Source organism: Plectropomus leopardus, chromosome 14 (genome assembly GCF_008729295.1).
Source record: "Plectropomus leopardus isolate mb chromosome 14, YSFRI_Pleo_2.0, whole genome shotgun sequence".
Classification (NCBI taxonomy): Eukaryota; Metazoa; Chordata; class Actinopteri; order Perciformes; family Serranidae; genus Plectropomus; species Plectropomus leopardus.
In genome coordinates, this window is record NC_056476.1 from 29,846,595 (window position 1) to 29,863,105 (window position 16,511).

Here is a 16,511-nt window from a genome sequence, read left to right on the forward strand (position 1 = left end):
ACAAAGATTTGCAATTTCGGATAGCTGGTTGCTCTGAAAACCTTAAAGGCATCATATGGTTTTCAGCAGAACTCTCCCTTTTAAATAAAGATGTTTAATATAGCGCAAATATTATTTATTCCTGAGCATATAAATAAGCAAATAAATAATAGTTGGTAACATACCAGGTTCACTGTTTTATGTGGAATCAAACACAATATCTAACCCGAACCAAATTTTGGGAGAAAAAAACAACACACACACACACACACACACACACACACACACACACACACGACATAAACATTTGAATGCTTTCATCCATCCATCCATCCATTTTCTTCTGCTTATCCGGGGTCGGGTTGCTGTCAATAGAATCTATTGAAATGAATATTTGAAAGCAAAAACATATTAAGGCTATTGTGGTTAAACATGTGAAAGCCATTTGGAAAATACAACACTGTAGTGTAGCCTGGAATTTGCGTGTAAGTGTATAATGGTGATATCATGTTTTTATTATTATTTTATTACATTCAGTTTAAACTATAATTGTATAAGATCACCTTTTGTCATGCTATATCTGCAGTGTTCCATCAGCAACTTTGTTTCATTCTTTCAGAAAGCAGGAAAATGCATTACTGAAGTGATATTATTTAGTTTTTTTGTATTTCTTATATTTGAAACGCATTGTATGTTCTTTAGTCTGTTTCTGTGTGAGTTGCAATTTCCCTGTACACTGAAAGTTGTGTTTAGTAAGTTGCATTTTTGTTGTAATGTCGTGTGGTCGTAGAATTTACGAGGAGTCAGTGAATGCAGCATGCAGCAGGCTGTGTCGACCCCGCCCCCTGTGGCCTCGGCTCCACTTCCGGTCTGCTGCTCCAACTTCACTGTACACCAACACAGCGGGACAGCAGCAGAGCAACGGCCCAATCACCTGATGAGCACAAAGCTGTGAGTGTTTTTATTCTCCGAATGGCGTTAAAGTGCACTGCTGCTCAGCTAAAGTTAGCTTCATGATAACAGGCCTTCTTCTTTTTAGCTGTAACGACTCTCTGTAATCTCTCGTGCTTTCCCCACTTCTACAGTAGATTACTGGACTCTAATGAGCCGCGGGAGTCTAACGTTACGTCTCACTCATACGTGATGTTGTGTTTAGTGGCCGGGCATATTAGCAGAAACCACTGCGGTCCGTACGTCAAACCTGCACCTCTAAATTAGCTTAGCTGAGGTCGTAAATACCACACTGAAGTTATGTGCATTAACGCGACTGTAAATATAGCTACACAAGCTTCCTTGAGTCACAAACGAGCACGGTAACCGCAGTTAGCAAAAAAAAAAAATGCGAAAAGTGAATATTACCGCCGTCAGTGGAACGTGCGAGCTACTGGATTAAAGTTAGTGTTAATGCGAGTTCACCGCACGAGCTGTCAAACTGAGGGAGGAGGGGCTTCACCGTCCTCAACACACTGGAGGACTGGCGCCGTTTGACTCAGTTTAAACCAAAAATACTTAACTGTACTCAAAGGTACACAACTGTGCCATCACTTTTTAGAAAAAAAAAAAGACACGCTATACTATGACTTTTTTGTTGCATTTTATGATAATTAACTGACTATTTTTTTTAATTTCTATGACATACTTTGCTATCATGCGTTTTTTTTTTTTTTACATATTTACATTTACGTTTTTTTATTTTGATGACATGTAATAATAATGGCTTTGACATACTTTGCAATTTTTTTCTTGTTATGTTGTATTTCTATGTATTACTATACTGTGACTTTATTGTATTTTGATGACATACTATACTATGACCTTTTTTTGCATTATTATGACATACTATACTAAAATGCATTTTGACATATACTGTTCTTTTGGGACATTTTTATGCCATAATACACTGACCCTTTTTTTTTGCATTTTTATGACATAGTATTCTATGATGTTTTTTGATTTATGATTTATTTTGTTATTTTTTGCATTTCTATGACACACTGTGCTGTGGCTTTTTTTATATTTTGATGACATGGTATACTATGAGTTGTTTTTTCATTTTTCTATACAATGATTTATATATTTTTTTGACATGCAACTGTGAATTTGTTCAAACTAAAAAGAAAGAGCAATGAAGTGCTTTAGTAACATAGAAGAGCAAATTCTGAATTGGTGCTGATTACTAACAGCTGCACCTTAGCTGCTTATATAACCCCTGCACATTTAGATTACAGACTGTTTTTAAAATTTCATGTTAATTGATGTGCATTGTCCCCTAAATGGACTAAATATGATGATAATATTCAATACAACAATTTGAACTGTGAACTGCAAAGGAGAAAATAATTGATAGTTTGCTTTTTAATACTTTTAGTTGCCAGATAAAATCTTTTGGGGATGAAGTCAGGTAATGTAGGACATCAGGTTAACTTGGACAAAGAGTGTTTCACATACTTCATCTTTAAATATTAAAATTTGAGTTGTTGAATGTGATTTACATGGAACTGTCATTTTGATTGGTTTGATAAAACTTGTGTGACCAGGACAAAGGGTCAAAAATCACTGGTCCCAGAACTTGCAAGGTAAGCCATGCAGCATGTTGTGATCTCTTTTTGATGACAACAGTTTTGCAGCTAAAATTGTAAGCAGTAATGGTTTTGAGAGAGTACTCAATGCATTCAGGTAAAATGGGACAAAAAATTAAGCTTAAATGCCACATTTTTCCAAAGTCAAACCAGCTTGTTTAGCTTACCAGCTTGTTACCAAGATGCCATAAAATCATGGCTAAGGTAACTGTGTGTTTATTAAGTGTCTGGTAATGCTAAGCCTTACACCTACTGCATGCAAAACTTGCTAACACCTGGTAACATCTTGCCTTTTAATGCAACGAGAGAGTGTATAATCAGCATTCAGACCTGGGTAAAATGACCCAATTTATGGCCTCTGGCATAACACCTGTGCAAACTTAACTGGCAAGATGCAATGATGTGCCGTCACTAATTACTGTCCATTTCCTCCTTAGCAGCACTAAAACATCGATCCAAAAAAATTTCATGGGAAGACTTTTTTCCTATACTGATCTGCAGCAGAGCTGTGAACAAAAAACACTTAAAAAACAAAGAGACATTACTGTCCTATTTTACCTTATTTGCTGTCGCATTTTACCTGATTATGCCATGGGCGTGAGGTTGGGTGGGGTTTGAAGGTCATCATTTCTAAACTATTTTACTTGGCATCATATTTTCCTCCCAGAAATATAGCAGAGATCTATATACAGCTCTAAGAGTTACACTTTAAACAGAATTTTGGGGGTTTTCTCAGTAATTTACCAAAAAGTGAAAACTTTTAAAGAAGAAATTTGGTTAAAGTAAAAAAAAAAAACTCTTCATAATCATTAGCATGGGAAAATTTGGTTTGATATATACATAGAAATGCTTAAAATGTTTTGTTGTTTTTCAGAGAGCACGGGGAGCTCTAAAATCTCACCAAGTTGCATTAGTTTGAAGCAAAACAAGCGGATATTTGGGCGAAGGAATGTTGTGGTGGGGAGAAATGAGTCATGCGGGGAACTGGCCCATGCCGCCTTCATTTTTATTTCCCCTCTAAGAAATGATGTGGTGCTTCTTTGTGCTCCTTCAGTGCCAGGACTCCTCCCTCCCTCCCATACATTTTACTGCAGACGGTTGACTACCTCTGCCAGATGTGTTCTCTTAAAGGTTTCCCTTCCAGCAGTTTCTCCTGAGGGCACACTGAACAATGCCTTACCAGCCTCATACTTCTGACTGCATTCCTGGAATAGTGCCAGTATCTTGTTCTTGAAAATGCACTGAAAAACACAGCGGTCGGATTACTCAAATGCCATCTAAAAGTATGACATATCATATAGGAGTTGGACTTAAATAGGAAAAAAAGCCCCATTTTTGTTCATAGTGTCCCAGTGAGGTGTTGATTCAACACTTTACCTGCCGTTGGTGGTTTCCAGTAGATTTGCATGACCTGTCACAAAAAGTGTGTCTGCTGGGATTCATCACACAAACCTGTTCTGCGGTGTACCTTATCGCTAGTATGACTCTTATTTGTTGAGGTCATTTAAAGAGCTACTTAAACTTAACTCAAAACTTAATATGAACTTAAAATTCAGCCTCTGGAGAGTTGGAGAAACTAACAAGAGATACATTTTTTTTAAGAGATTATTTTTTGGCATTTTTGCCTTTATTAGACAGGACAGAGTGATAGCGTGAAAGGGGGAAAGAGAGGGGGTGACATGCAGCAAAGGACCACGAGCTGGAATCGAATCCACGGCCGCTGCAGTGAGGAAACTGCCTTCATATATGTATATATTTACTGCCAAAACTGTATATATTAAGTGCCAAAATCAAAGCCTCCAGACTAGGGCTCGACCAATATTGTTTTTTTAGGGCCAATAACGATATTGATTATTAGTAGTTAATGGGACAGATAACCATTAAAAGTAAAAGTTCCTCTCATGCTGATACTTTGTTTGCACTTTTTAATTAATTTATTTTATCGGAGATAATTAAAATAAAATGCAGGTACAGATAATCAGCAAAATGCCAAATATCAGCCCCAGTAATCAACCAGGCCGATAATTTGTCGACCTCTACTCCAGACATCCTGACTTTTAGTTTCTGGTATGAGACAAGTGCCAATAAACACTAAATCCTACAGTTCCCATGATGCAACCAATATACATATTTTGTTAGACCCTGCTCAACTTCAAATTCCCAGTCTGGGAGGTTAACAGTTTTTCTGTTTAAAAAAACAACAACCCCTGAAAATGTTTTTTCTTCAAAATAAAATTGGTGTAGTTTCCCCTTAAAATTTGGTATATGGTGACATGAGATGTTTTTGGATTGAAGGAACTTTTTGGTAGTTCTAAGAACCCTCCTTTTTACTGTGTCACCATAACAAGTAGATATTGTTGTTGTTAGAATGTCATTTTAGGGACTGTTTTAGCTCCTGCAGGTATCTTTCCAGGGTGAAAACTTGAGTGATACAAATATTGGGTGATTAGTCAAACACATGAGCCATTGCAAAACCAGCAAAGAAGTTTTGCTTTTATTTTAGCAATGAAGTTTAAAGGCAAACTAAAGTTCCCTTCTGTTAGTAAAGTGAACTGAATTTCCCTTTGGTGTAAGTGCAAGCTGCACACTTGCCTTTAAAAGTGTACTGTGAAGTTTCAGGGGAGTGCGATGTGTTTGGCTGCACTAATTTCACAAAACATGAATTCATTTATATTATATTTTTTAGCGATATGCTACTATGACTACAGAAGCCCAAAGGGAGCGGAGGGGGAGAAAATTGAACTTTGCATTTAAAAAAAAAAAATGAACCACAAATTTGAATTAATCGATAAAATCGATTAATCGCCCAGCCCTACCAGTAACCACCATCTTCTAAGACCTGTAAGAACAGCTCATGATGCAGAAATAGATGATAACACAAAGACTTGGAGCAACAGTGAAGTCAGGCTTTACTGATCATACAGACTGTGCGAGAGGAAAAGTGTAATATAACACAGTAATGAAGCATCAAGGTGAAAGTGACATTGCCGTACCATTGGCTAGCCAGCTCACGTCCCTTCAGTATTTCTACTAGTGGTGAAAATGCAAACAGGTATGTGGTTTTCGCGGGAGCTTCCCATTGGGCAGTTCCTCTCAGGGAACCCCCACAACTGTTTGAACCAAAAACACCTACAGAGTCTCACTTCTGTTCTGCCTTTCAGGCCTGGGACTGGTCATGACGCAGCAGGAGCAGCAGGAGTTCATGGAGAGCCTGGAGGCTGCCCTCTCCTGGATGCAGGCCATCCAGGAGAGACTAAAGGCCAATGACAACACCCAGGGGCCCCGTGACGCTCTGGAGGGCCGGCTCAGGGAGACAGAGGTGAGATAGCTCCCTTACTGTTTGACCCTTCACTTCCAACAGCTGCTGCTACTTTGGTGCCCTGTCTTTAGACTGCACCATGCAGACAGCTGCAGTTTCTGCTCTGAGCAGAGGTCAGTATGTGAGGACCCTTTATTCTTTATTTGTCACCAGTCTCTCTTGACATGTGGCCCTTGATGGTTAAATTTTTTTTTTTTTTATGTCCTCAGCAGCAGCCTCTGAAAAATAAAGCCAATGCCAAAGTGCCAAAAACTGCAGTTCCTTAAATGTCCAACTTTACAGCAGAAATAAACATGTTTACAGCCTGGTTAAAAAAATGGTTTTGATCTCTGTGGCTCAACATTCATGACATCTTTACAGGGGGTGTTTTTTTAAAATAACTCACCTGTTTACATTTTCGGTTTTATAAGATTTTATTCAGATTTTCTTCACATGAAAATCATCCAATTAAGACAAACAACCCATAAAACAGGACTAAGACCCTTAAGAAAGACCTTTAACATCAAAACAAGACCCATAACAACAAAACAATAATCATATACTCATACAAACAAAAAAAAACACCTATGAAAACAACAATTTATTGATTAATTTAGACTGAAATGACCCCCAACATGTTCTCTTCTGTCAAAGATGCAAGGCAGGAAGTTTGACAGAAACTGCAGGGATTCATGGGAAATGTGGTCTTGATTTTGAAAGGTATCGGCACCGATGGTGATAGCCTACATGTTGCGTGTAAAGGCTGCTATAAATCCTCTCAGCCAGATTCTTGCAGCTAACATTTTTAATATTTAACCCTTTGAAACCTGGATCCACATCTCTTTTCTTGTGTTGCTTTCAGATGCCTTTCACAGGTATTTACACCTTTGAACCCTAAGCTAATTGGAGCATTTTTTCCCAAAAACTTGTTAAAATGCAATGAGCAACTTGGTTATTATTGTTTCAGAAATTGTGAGAAATTAATGGATTTAGAAATTTTTTTTGAAAAGAAAAAGGAAAAATGTCTAGGGAAAAAGAAAGCTAAGAAAAAAAACAATATTTATTAAAACCATAATTACATATTTAAAATTATGTTACAAAATTATTAACATTTTTAAACACCTTTTACATTTTGTTTGCTTGTTTTTTTGTTTTTGTTTTTTGTTTTTGTGTGACTTTGTTTCAGTATTAATTTTCAGGAAATTTTCTTGTACTTTTTTACAGTTTTCTTGCTAATTTTTAGGTAATTTTTTTCTTTGATCCTTCCTCCCATGTTTTTTTAAATAAACTAAACCAGTTTGCTCAGGTTTCAAAAGCTTATTATTTAGTACACTATGTTAACATGTTTATATTGCCTATAATATGCTCACCTGAATGTGCAGAAAATCCATCAGTCGGAGCATGAGGGCCGTGTGAAGATGGACATGGCGCTGGTGGCAGCTGAGAGCCTTTTGCAGAGCGGAGATGAGGAGCTGAGGAACCAGACCCACACTAAGCTCAAAGACCTGAAGAGCCTGTGGGAGGAGACCTGCACCTACATCATCCACTGTCACAGGTGTGCTCTGCCTCCTGCACACTGCAGGTGTTCAGTGTGTGTGTGTGTGTGTGTGTGTGTGTGTGTGTGTGTGTGTGTGTGTGTGTGTGTGTGTGTGTGTGTGTGTGTGTGTGTGTGTGTGTGTGTGTGTGTGTGTGTGTGTGTGTGTGTGTGTGTGTGTGTGTGTGTGTGTGTGTGCGCGCTCACGCTGATTAGTGGGTGTGTGATCTCCTCTTTGGCCCTGAGGGCAGCTTTGGCTGCTTTTACAGTGGAGCCGTTAATGCTGTATTTTCAAAAGCTGTCCCACACCTGAACTGTTAAATATGCTGAAAAGCTGAATGAGTATTAACAGTTTCAATGCCTTAAAAAGCTGTGCGAGGCTACAGTGCTTGACTGGGCTTCCCCAAATATTATCCAGATCATTCTGTGTGTGTGTGTGTGTGTGTGTGTGTGTGTGTGTGTGCGCGCTCACGCTGATTAGTGGGTGTGTGATCTCCTCTTTGGCCCTGAGGGCAGCTTTGGCTGCTTTTACAGTGGAGCCGTTAATGCTGTATTTTCAAAAGCTGTCCCACACCTGAACTGTTAAATATGCTGAAAAGCTGAATGAGTATTAACAGTTTCAATGCCTTAAAAAGCTGTGCGAGGCTACAGTGCTTGACTGGGCTTCCCCAAATATTATCCAGATCATTCTTTGAGGTTATTTCCTGAACCTGAGCTGAGCTGCACAGAGATGTCAGATTTGGTTTATTTGGCCTTCAGTAGCTTCCATGTTTTCATAGACATGAATGTAATCTGTAAGTGCAATTTACAGCCGTGTAACTAACTGGTGCATGGAGGCATACAACTACCTGGCATAATTTGAGTTAGCTCAATGTTCTTATTGTGATTCTTGTTCCGTCTGCTCCCATGAACTTTTTCCCTGTCCTGTCCTGGTCCCATGATGAGTAGTGAAATTGAGTCCTACGACATGAATCCTGTGACCTGAGTGAACTAGCTAGTGGTGCTGCTTATCTGCGATTACAACTGGTAACAATGTTTACCACATTACAGCATTGAAATGCTCTGATTGGCCTTACATCGGCCCCTTGAGCACTGATGTTTGTACCCTGCAGCAGCGCGTAAGAGCGCATGCTGAGTAGATCCTCCAGGTCCAGGTGTTTGTACCAGCTAGGACAGGTGCTGTCATTTGTGTTTACATACTTGCGTGGACCATGTACCAGACTTAACTCTTCTTCATGTGTTTCACCTCACCCCCAGTCGCATAGAGTGGGTGTGGCTCCACTGGGGCGAGTACCTGAAGGCTTACGAGGAGTTTGAGCTGTGGCTGACGAAGCAGCAGCGCAGCCTGGACGTCGGGGTGGAGCTGCAGCTGGGGGTGAAGGAGAAGCTCTGGCAGGTGGACCAGCAGCGGGTGGTAGTGAGCGACATCCATGGTCAGGCAGCGCTGCTGGAGAGGCTGCTGGACGAGGCTGCCGCGCTGCACAACAGAACCCAGGACCCCAGCGTGGAGCCGCAGGCCCAGGAGAGGCTGCAGGAGGCCTACAATGTAGTCAGAGACAGAGCTGAGGTGAGCTGATCTACAGCAGCAGCTAGGCAGCAAGCCAAGCTGATCATACATGCGGTTTCTGTGAACTTTCACACAGAACAGCTGATAGAATGTGAGAGGAATAATACTTTAGAGCACATGAGAAGAGAATAGAAGTAAATGAGTAAACTAAACCAATACAAGCGGAGAGACAATAAAAGTGAAGCATGCAGAGAGAGCATGTTAATCCTCTGGAGTAAAACAAAAACAATTGCTTTGTCTGAAGAAGGAACCGCTCCTCTGTGACAGGAAGCACAGAGGTTGAGAAACAGTGGCAGTCATGAGGCCAGCAGTTTGAAATGGAGACTTTCATCTTGTTATACTCTTTCTTTCTTTCTTTACATCCCAACCACCACACGCACATACGTGCACATGCAGGCACCTATACCCTCATATGCCCACAAATCAGCTTGGCCTTAATTAATATTAAGAGCAAGAATTAAAGACTTTAAATCATGTTTAAGGTGAATTTCACTCTTTCTTTGAGCCAGTTTCAGAGCCAAACAACTGTACACGACATCTGAGGTTAATGAAAAGCGTGCAGATATTTATTCTGCGCATCTCTAATCAAATCCAGACACTGCAGAGACAACAGTTTAGTGTTTGCTGAGAGGGGAGGATTTACATTCAGAGGAGAGATATAGTTGGATTAGTCAACATTAACAAATACAAACCGGCTGCTTTTCTGGTGCGTGAGCCGCACAATGACACAGCTCTTCTTCTTCCCTTTTCAGACAGCTCTTAAAATGTCAGTCAGATTTTAGCCGACACATCAGTCTGTACCGTCATCACGCATTCACATGAACACTCCAGCCTGCTGGCAAAGCTGTGTTTTTGAATCCGAAAAGGGAAAATGCTGATTTATATAATGTTGTGTTTTATAGGATTATATTTCCTGGAAGCACCTCCCATCTGTGAACTGGCTCTGTTTGGTTGTCTCTCTCTGAAATTTCAGCGTGCTCTCAATAGTCAGGCAAAGTAACAGACAACAGATCTTCACTCTCACAGGAGAATACAAATTCACATTCATGCTTCTCACTCAGATACCTAAATATGAAGTGTGTGATCAAAGATCTTGTTTCATTTTTAAAAGTGCAATGCTAAGATTTCTCCTGCTGCGCTAGGAGCGTCTGACGCTGCTTCAGAAGATTGCTGAGGAGCACCAGACGTACCAAGGCTGCGTTCAGAGGTTCCAGGCCTGGCTGCTGTCAAAAACCAAGGAGCTAACTGATCTGATGGAGAGGGAGGATACAGCCGAGAACAAGCTCAAAGCCTTACAAGTGAGACTGAATTAGGAAGCTGCTGGTTATTTTTGGCAGCGGGAAAGGGAGAATATTCTATTTGGAGTTAGAATTAATATTCTTTGCTGTTAACATGTACTCTACAACTACCAGCCAAATGAAAAGTAAATGCAATTATCCTCAGCTTGACATCAACAGAGCAGGAATAGATGAATCCAATATAGGGTGATAAAGAAATGATGTTTTTTAGTCTGGCCTGGAGGTTAATACAACTTAGTTTCCTCATCAAAAAGCCTGTGGGATTTTTCTGTTGGATTTTGGATCATTACAGAAAATATGCTCTCAAACAAAAGTTTATACCTGCATGCTTTCAGCAAGATAATCTTCACAAATGAACACCATTTGTAGGATTTTTGAAGCTTGAATATAACTGCAAGAAGTAAAAAACTAATGCTAGGCTATAAAAAAAAAAGCCAACTACACCATGGTCACATGACTGTAACAACACTACATCGACTGGACTGTCAACACCTATTCAGCTTGAAGACGTTCTCTGTCATTTAGCCACTTGTTAGCAACTGCCTTTTTCAAGACACATAAAAGAATCCAAATATTTTATGTTTTAGAACATAACGTAAAAATTAGGGCTGTCAACGTTAACTTGTTAACCACATTGTGATTAGGGTCGGTACTTCCTGTCTTCAATAGGCTGTACTGGGCTGAGTGATGATACTGGTGTCAAATGAAACCAGGAGACCCAAGAAATCAAGTGATAATAATTATGACATGCTAGCAGGATAACGCTCCAAAATAAGGCTAAATTTTGGTGTTGGTAAAACAGCATGGCCATTTCACACTGTCTCCACTTTACAGACACGCCCACTTTATGCTCGTCCCATGCAGTTTTTTTGCTTTTCATTTGATTCCTAATCAAAACAATCTAGTAAGAATTGCTTCACCTTGTCAATATGAAATGTAAACATGTCATTTAAAGAAGGGATTATTGGCGATGAACAATTGAAATTCTACTATTATTCATGATTAAAAAATCAATCATTTGACAGCCCTAGTAAATCTCTTAAGGTTGTGGGTGGTGTGTTGTGTTATGGTGCATTCCGTTTGCACTGGGAGGTCAGAATTTTTTGAGTTTCCCAGTCGTAAATTTCAACTGGAACTGGTTTGCTGGTGTGATGTCATTCTCAGCTCCAGCTACTTAGCTAAATGGAATGCAGCATAAAGCACAGACCTTATTTCAAGTATCTAGCCAAAAAGAAAACTCAGACAACCGAGCGACTTTGAGACGGATCAAGAAGTGCAAAAAAAGCTGAGTCATTTCAGGGTTTTAGGTCTCAACTTTGCAGCACTGCAAGTGTGGTCTGGCATTAGTAGTCACAACAGAACAAATGCAGAAAATGTATACAACACTGCAATATTCCAACTATAATCCAAATCTGACTAATCCCACTGCATATTCTCAGTGTATAGCTCAGATGATTTGTGTCTTCATTTGAGTATAACATTACCAACAGTTATGGAGTCATGAGTTTGCCACCGGCAAAATTATCCACGGTTAAAACCATTAATAAACTGACAACTTAAAAACATACTGACGAAATGTCAAAAAATATCTTAAATTTAATGAAATGAAATGAAATTTAATTTAAATTGCATATAAATAACACATTATTTAATTGTTTATTAAGAGAATGGTAATTATTTATTATTACATTTACATTTTTTATACCGAAGGAAAAAAAAAAATTATTTGTTGTCAGTGTTTACACAGTAAAGAAAGCTTAAATTAAACAGTTAATACTAAAGCATTACATTTCATTTGCTTAGTAAAAAACAATATTACAATGCCTAGTCTAAAATCTTTTAAAAATGTTGTAGTTCTATTTTATAGTGTTTAGTGAGCTCTGGAAAATCCCAGTAGTAGAATAACCCTTCCAGTTTGTGGCAGACCTTTAATCTGAAACATTTGCAGGATGCTAAATTTCATTTATGGTAACCATGAGAGTTGATGAAATTTGAATTAATTAGTAAAGAAGTAGTGCCTGTGTTTGAACATGGAAGATGAGAGCAGCAGAGTGGAGAGTATGACATGACTGAGGCAGTAGTACTACAGAAAAAAACAAGTTGAATGCACTGAGCATAAATAAATAAATAAGAGGTGAGCTACTGTAAAAATTTCAGTGGTCACAAATATTTCATCTTATAGAGAAATACTTCTGACTTGAAAGCAAGTTGTAATCTCCAGGTCGTCATAATGTAATATCTCTTCTCTTGGCCCTGTGTCAGGCTCTGGACGATAGCGTGGCCGGTGAGGAGAAAACGCTGCAGCATATTGAGGGAGCGGCGGAGGCGGTGAAGGGGAACACCTCTCCTGCCGGGGCGGAGGTGGTGGTAGAGGAGGCAGAGGAGCTGCGGCTAGGCTGGCAGAGGCTGCGGCAGGGCCTGTGTGAGGCTGGGGAAGGTCTGCGCTCCAGCCTGGACTCCCATAGTCAGTACTTGGCACGGTGCCAGCGGCTGGGAGAAGACATCAGTCACCTCAGGGTGCTGCTACAGGGGCTGGACCAGGAACTAGAGGAGGGCCTGGAGGCCAGGGACCGCACTGACCGGACCGAAGAGCAGATGGTGGGCCAGTGGAGGAAATACACGGTAGGTTGTCACAACATATCAGCAGTATTGTAAAGTAAATGGAAATGTGGTCTAGATTCAGGAAATGTATTGTTTTATTTGTGTTGATGGCCTTGAAGGGTCTCAAAGCACTTTTCACTCTACACTGTCACATTCACCCATTCACACACACATTCACACACTGGTGGCAGAGGCCACCATACATAATGCCACCTGCTACTCAGCAACCATTCACACACACTCACACTCTGATGGTGCAGCATTGGGAGCAATTTGGGGATCAGTGTCTTGCCCAAGGATACTTCGACATACTTTGACATGTGCAGTATTTTACCCTTTAAATGGCCATGATTTACGAAGTGCAAAGTTTCCCACTTTAAAGCTTGCTTTGTCTCATTACAGTAATGCAGAGTGGTTACAATAACTTGAAGTGGGTGACATTATTTCTGTCGGTCTCCTACTGTGTCCATACTATGCATTTTAGTCATCAGTTTTAAATAAAGGCAACTCACCACAAATTTTCAGTTGCCAAATTCAGTACTAAACAGTTTTTGCTACTCAGTACAAAGTAGCTCTGAACATATTTCCAGGTTTAAATCTTTGTATCTCCACTTCTTACCGGCATGCCAAAATAATTGCGCTCCATCTGTCCTCCCCAATTCTCCTCTCTGTCTTGCTATTGCCCATTCCTCTCTGGGCTTGCATGCATTCATTCCTATTTTTTGTTTTCTTTGTTATCTTTGTCATTCTGATGCCTTCATTCGATACCTTTCCTCCCCTGAACATAAACATCATTCCTCCTCTCGTCCCTCTGGAGGTGATTGAATCTCACATGCCGTGACATGATGACTCTTGCCTGGATTCTTTTCTCCATCGCAGTATATTTTACATCTATCTCACTGTGGAGGCACAGCTCTGCAGCCCTGCCAGTGAAGCTGTGTTATCACTTGAGTGGATCCACTGAATGCCTCAGAGATGTGTGGTGGAGTCACAATCAGATTATTATTTCTCTCACACTGCGACATGTGCGCAGCTCACTCCACTCTTTGTCAGGCCACTCACAGCTGGAGTGATAAGCAGCACTGTGCAGTGGAAAAGTGGGAATAAAATGTGACAAGTGTTTGCCTCTGTAGAATTAACTTTGATGTGTTTTTATATACCTGTATGTGACAGCTGAGTGACAGAATCAGCAGGAGACAGGCTCACAGTTCACAGAGAATCTTGGAGGAGGAGTTGTGCTCCTGTGGACCTGTGGAGCTGCTTGTGTTGGGTGTGACTGGAATGCTAAATGATCTGGTGGACTCATCCGTCTGTCATCTGCTGCAATCTTGACAGGCTGTCACCTCGCTGTGACACAGCCTGTTTTTACTTTGAGCTGAAGATGCGAAATGGATTGTAAACAACTCCAGTTTATCGAAATTGCAAATACGCCGCTGTAGCTGAAATATTTTACCATGGAGAATTTGCATCGACAGATAATGGAAAGAAATGCCAAACAATAGAATGTACTTCAGTAATGGCTCTAACCTTAAAGAAAATAACATCCTGTGCTTAGTATTAAATAAATGTGTTTCATAATTCATGAGAGCACATGTCGCTGGAAAAAAGCGCTTTAAACTTTTTGGCGTCTTTAAAAAGTAAGAGTAACTTCTGTTTTAAAAAGCTGTATGAATATTTTAACGGTATACTTTGTCAATCTAATCAGCTTTTTTTTTTTTATCAAAACAGTAGACGGATTTCCATTACAGATTTGTCCAGAACTTAAGCAATATTTCCAAAAAATTTGATAACACAGAATTGAGAGATGTTATGATTGAGTGATGTTCTGCAACTTCTCCTCTGGTGATAACATTCCAAGAAGCATGGCGATGGATGTTCAAAACATTAGCAGCTTTATTTCTATTGCAGCCACCTCACTAGCCGTCATTATTTCCAATCCAAGACCACGTAGGCGTGTTATTGAGCCATAATGGAAAGGCGAGCCCCTTATACATGGGAGCGGCCACGTATGAGGGATTTCTGGGAGGTGATAGTCCACGATTTCAGAGGAATTGTGGATTCAAAACTTCCAGTTAATGCACTCAACTGTGTGATGCAATACCAGCTCTTGTAGCTCCTGCTGCATCATGAGGGAGCCAGTTCCTACTGACAAGCACATAGCCATAGCATCATGTGACCTAGAAAAGCCAAAAAAGTGTTTCCATTTCAGTTTTGCAAAATATGGCTTTTTAAATCGCCAGAAATACCACCTCATGTGAGAGTAAAAACATTTTTTGCGATAAATGGGAGTTTTTTCAAAATTGACATGTTTCTATTAGGTGTATTTTATATGAGGAATTTCAATTTGTGCAATTTTAGGGGTAATGAAAATCTGCCCTCTGTGAGTAGTAGGTGTAGATAAACTGTTGTAAACTTCCCTCTGTTTATTCCCCTTTATACCCCCTCCCCCCAGTTTTCAGGCTGTTGCTCAAACTACAGGCTGTGATTATGCTTTCTCATATCGCTTGCCACCCATGCAGCAACCCCTGGCATGAGTATAGAAGCAGATCGAGAGACACACCCGCCCCTCTCTCTCTCTCTTTCTCTATCGCTCGCTCTCTCTCTTTCTCTCTACTCTCTTTCTCTCTCTGCAGCGCTTCTTGAATATAAATCAAGATTGATTTAGAGAGATCAAAAAAATTAAACTGAGCAGTGCTGATCAAATATAATCTGGATTCTGTTACTGCATTATATTTTTCTTCAAATGTTTTCAGAAACATGTTTTAGCTCACTGTTAAACTGTAATATGTCTGTGCAACTGTATGGTTTCTACCTCTTGAGTGAATGTGAATGCCACAGTCCTTTTTCCCTGTTTTCTCCGGTCATGTAGCACCAATATCAAAGGCATTTGTGTTTCTCTTTTCTACTACTGAAACAGCCTTGTTACTGCAGGAAGGGGGACACAAGTCATTGTTTGGTAATTTAATTATATATGTATATATATATATATATATATATATATATATGTTACTTTTAAAAAACAACATTGACATGATTATTATTATTATTATTTATTGGCAAAGATAAAATGACCTGTTTGTGTAGCACATGTCCATAAAGGAAGGTGAGCGAGTGAGCAGTTAATAGTTCCGTACTATTGAAACATAATGGCCAACTGAATGTAAGTATTATTTCAAGTGTACAGACATTCTTGAGAGCCACAGTGGATCTTATTGTAACTTTTCAAGCAAGAGACTCTGACACACCGTTCACCTTAGACATGATGTATGAATATATAAAGTTGCCAATAATTATTCTTCAAATAGCTTAGTATTGTATGCACTATTAAAGGTTATGTTACATGGCACTTTAGGCCACTTTATTGCTGGTCCAGCTTAATATATGACACAGTTTTATACTTATACTATAATGTAGTTTGGGGTCCTTGCTCCATCTCTTTTAGCTAAGGGGTCCTTGGGCTGAAAAATGTTGAAGACCCCTGCTTTAAATTAGCTATGCCATATATCAGACCTGGCTGTTCTCTGACGGTCCCCATAGAACCTGACAGAGCTTGAGAGGATCTGTAGGAAAGAGTGTCAGAAAATCCCCAAATCTTGCTGTGCAACGTTTGTTGCATCATAGCCAGGAATACTGGAGACTGTAATCAGTGCCAAAG

General features: G+C 39.8%; 1 protein-coding gene across 1 annotated transcript in view; it reads left to right on the forward strand.

Annotated features, from left to right (window-relative positions):
- Nucleotides 1-776: 776 nt before the first annotated feature.
- The window catches only part of syne3 (spectrin repeat containing, nuclear envelope family member 3), a 74,391-nt gene continuing 58,656 nt past the window's right edge, over nt 777-16,511 (forward strand). The window contains exons 1-6 of the mRNA XM_042500605.1: nt 777-930; nt 5,720-5,877; nt 7,239-7,411; nt 8,648-8,957; nt 10,100-10,255; nt 12,518-12,877. Of these exons, the coding sequence (XP_042356539.1) occupies nt 5,734-5,877; nt 7,239-7,411; nt 8,648-8,957; nt 10,100-10,255; nt 12,518-12,877 (1,143 nt within the window). The 5' untranslated portion in view covers nt 777-930; nt 5,720-5,733. The remainder of the gene's footprint in view (nt 931-5,719; nt 5,878-7,238; nt 7,412-8,647; nt 8,958-10,099; nt 10,256-12,517; nt 12,878-16,511) is intronic.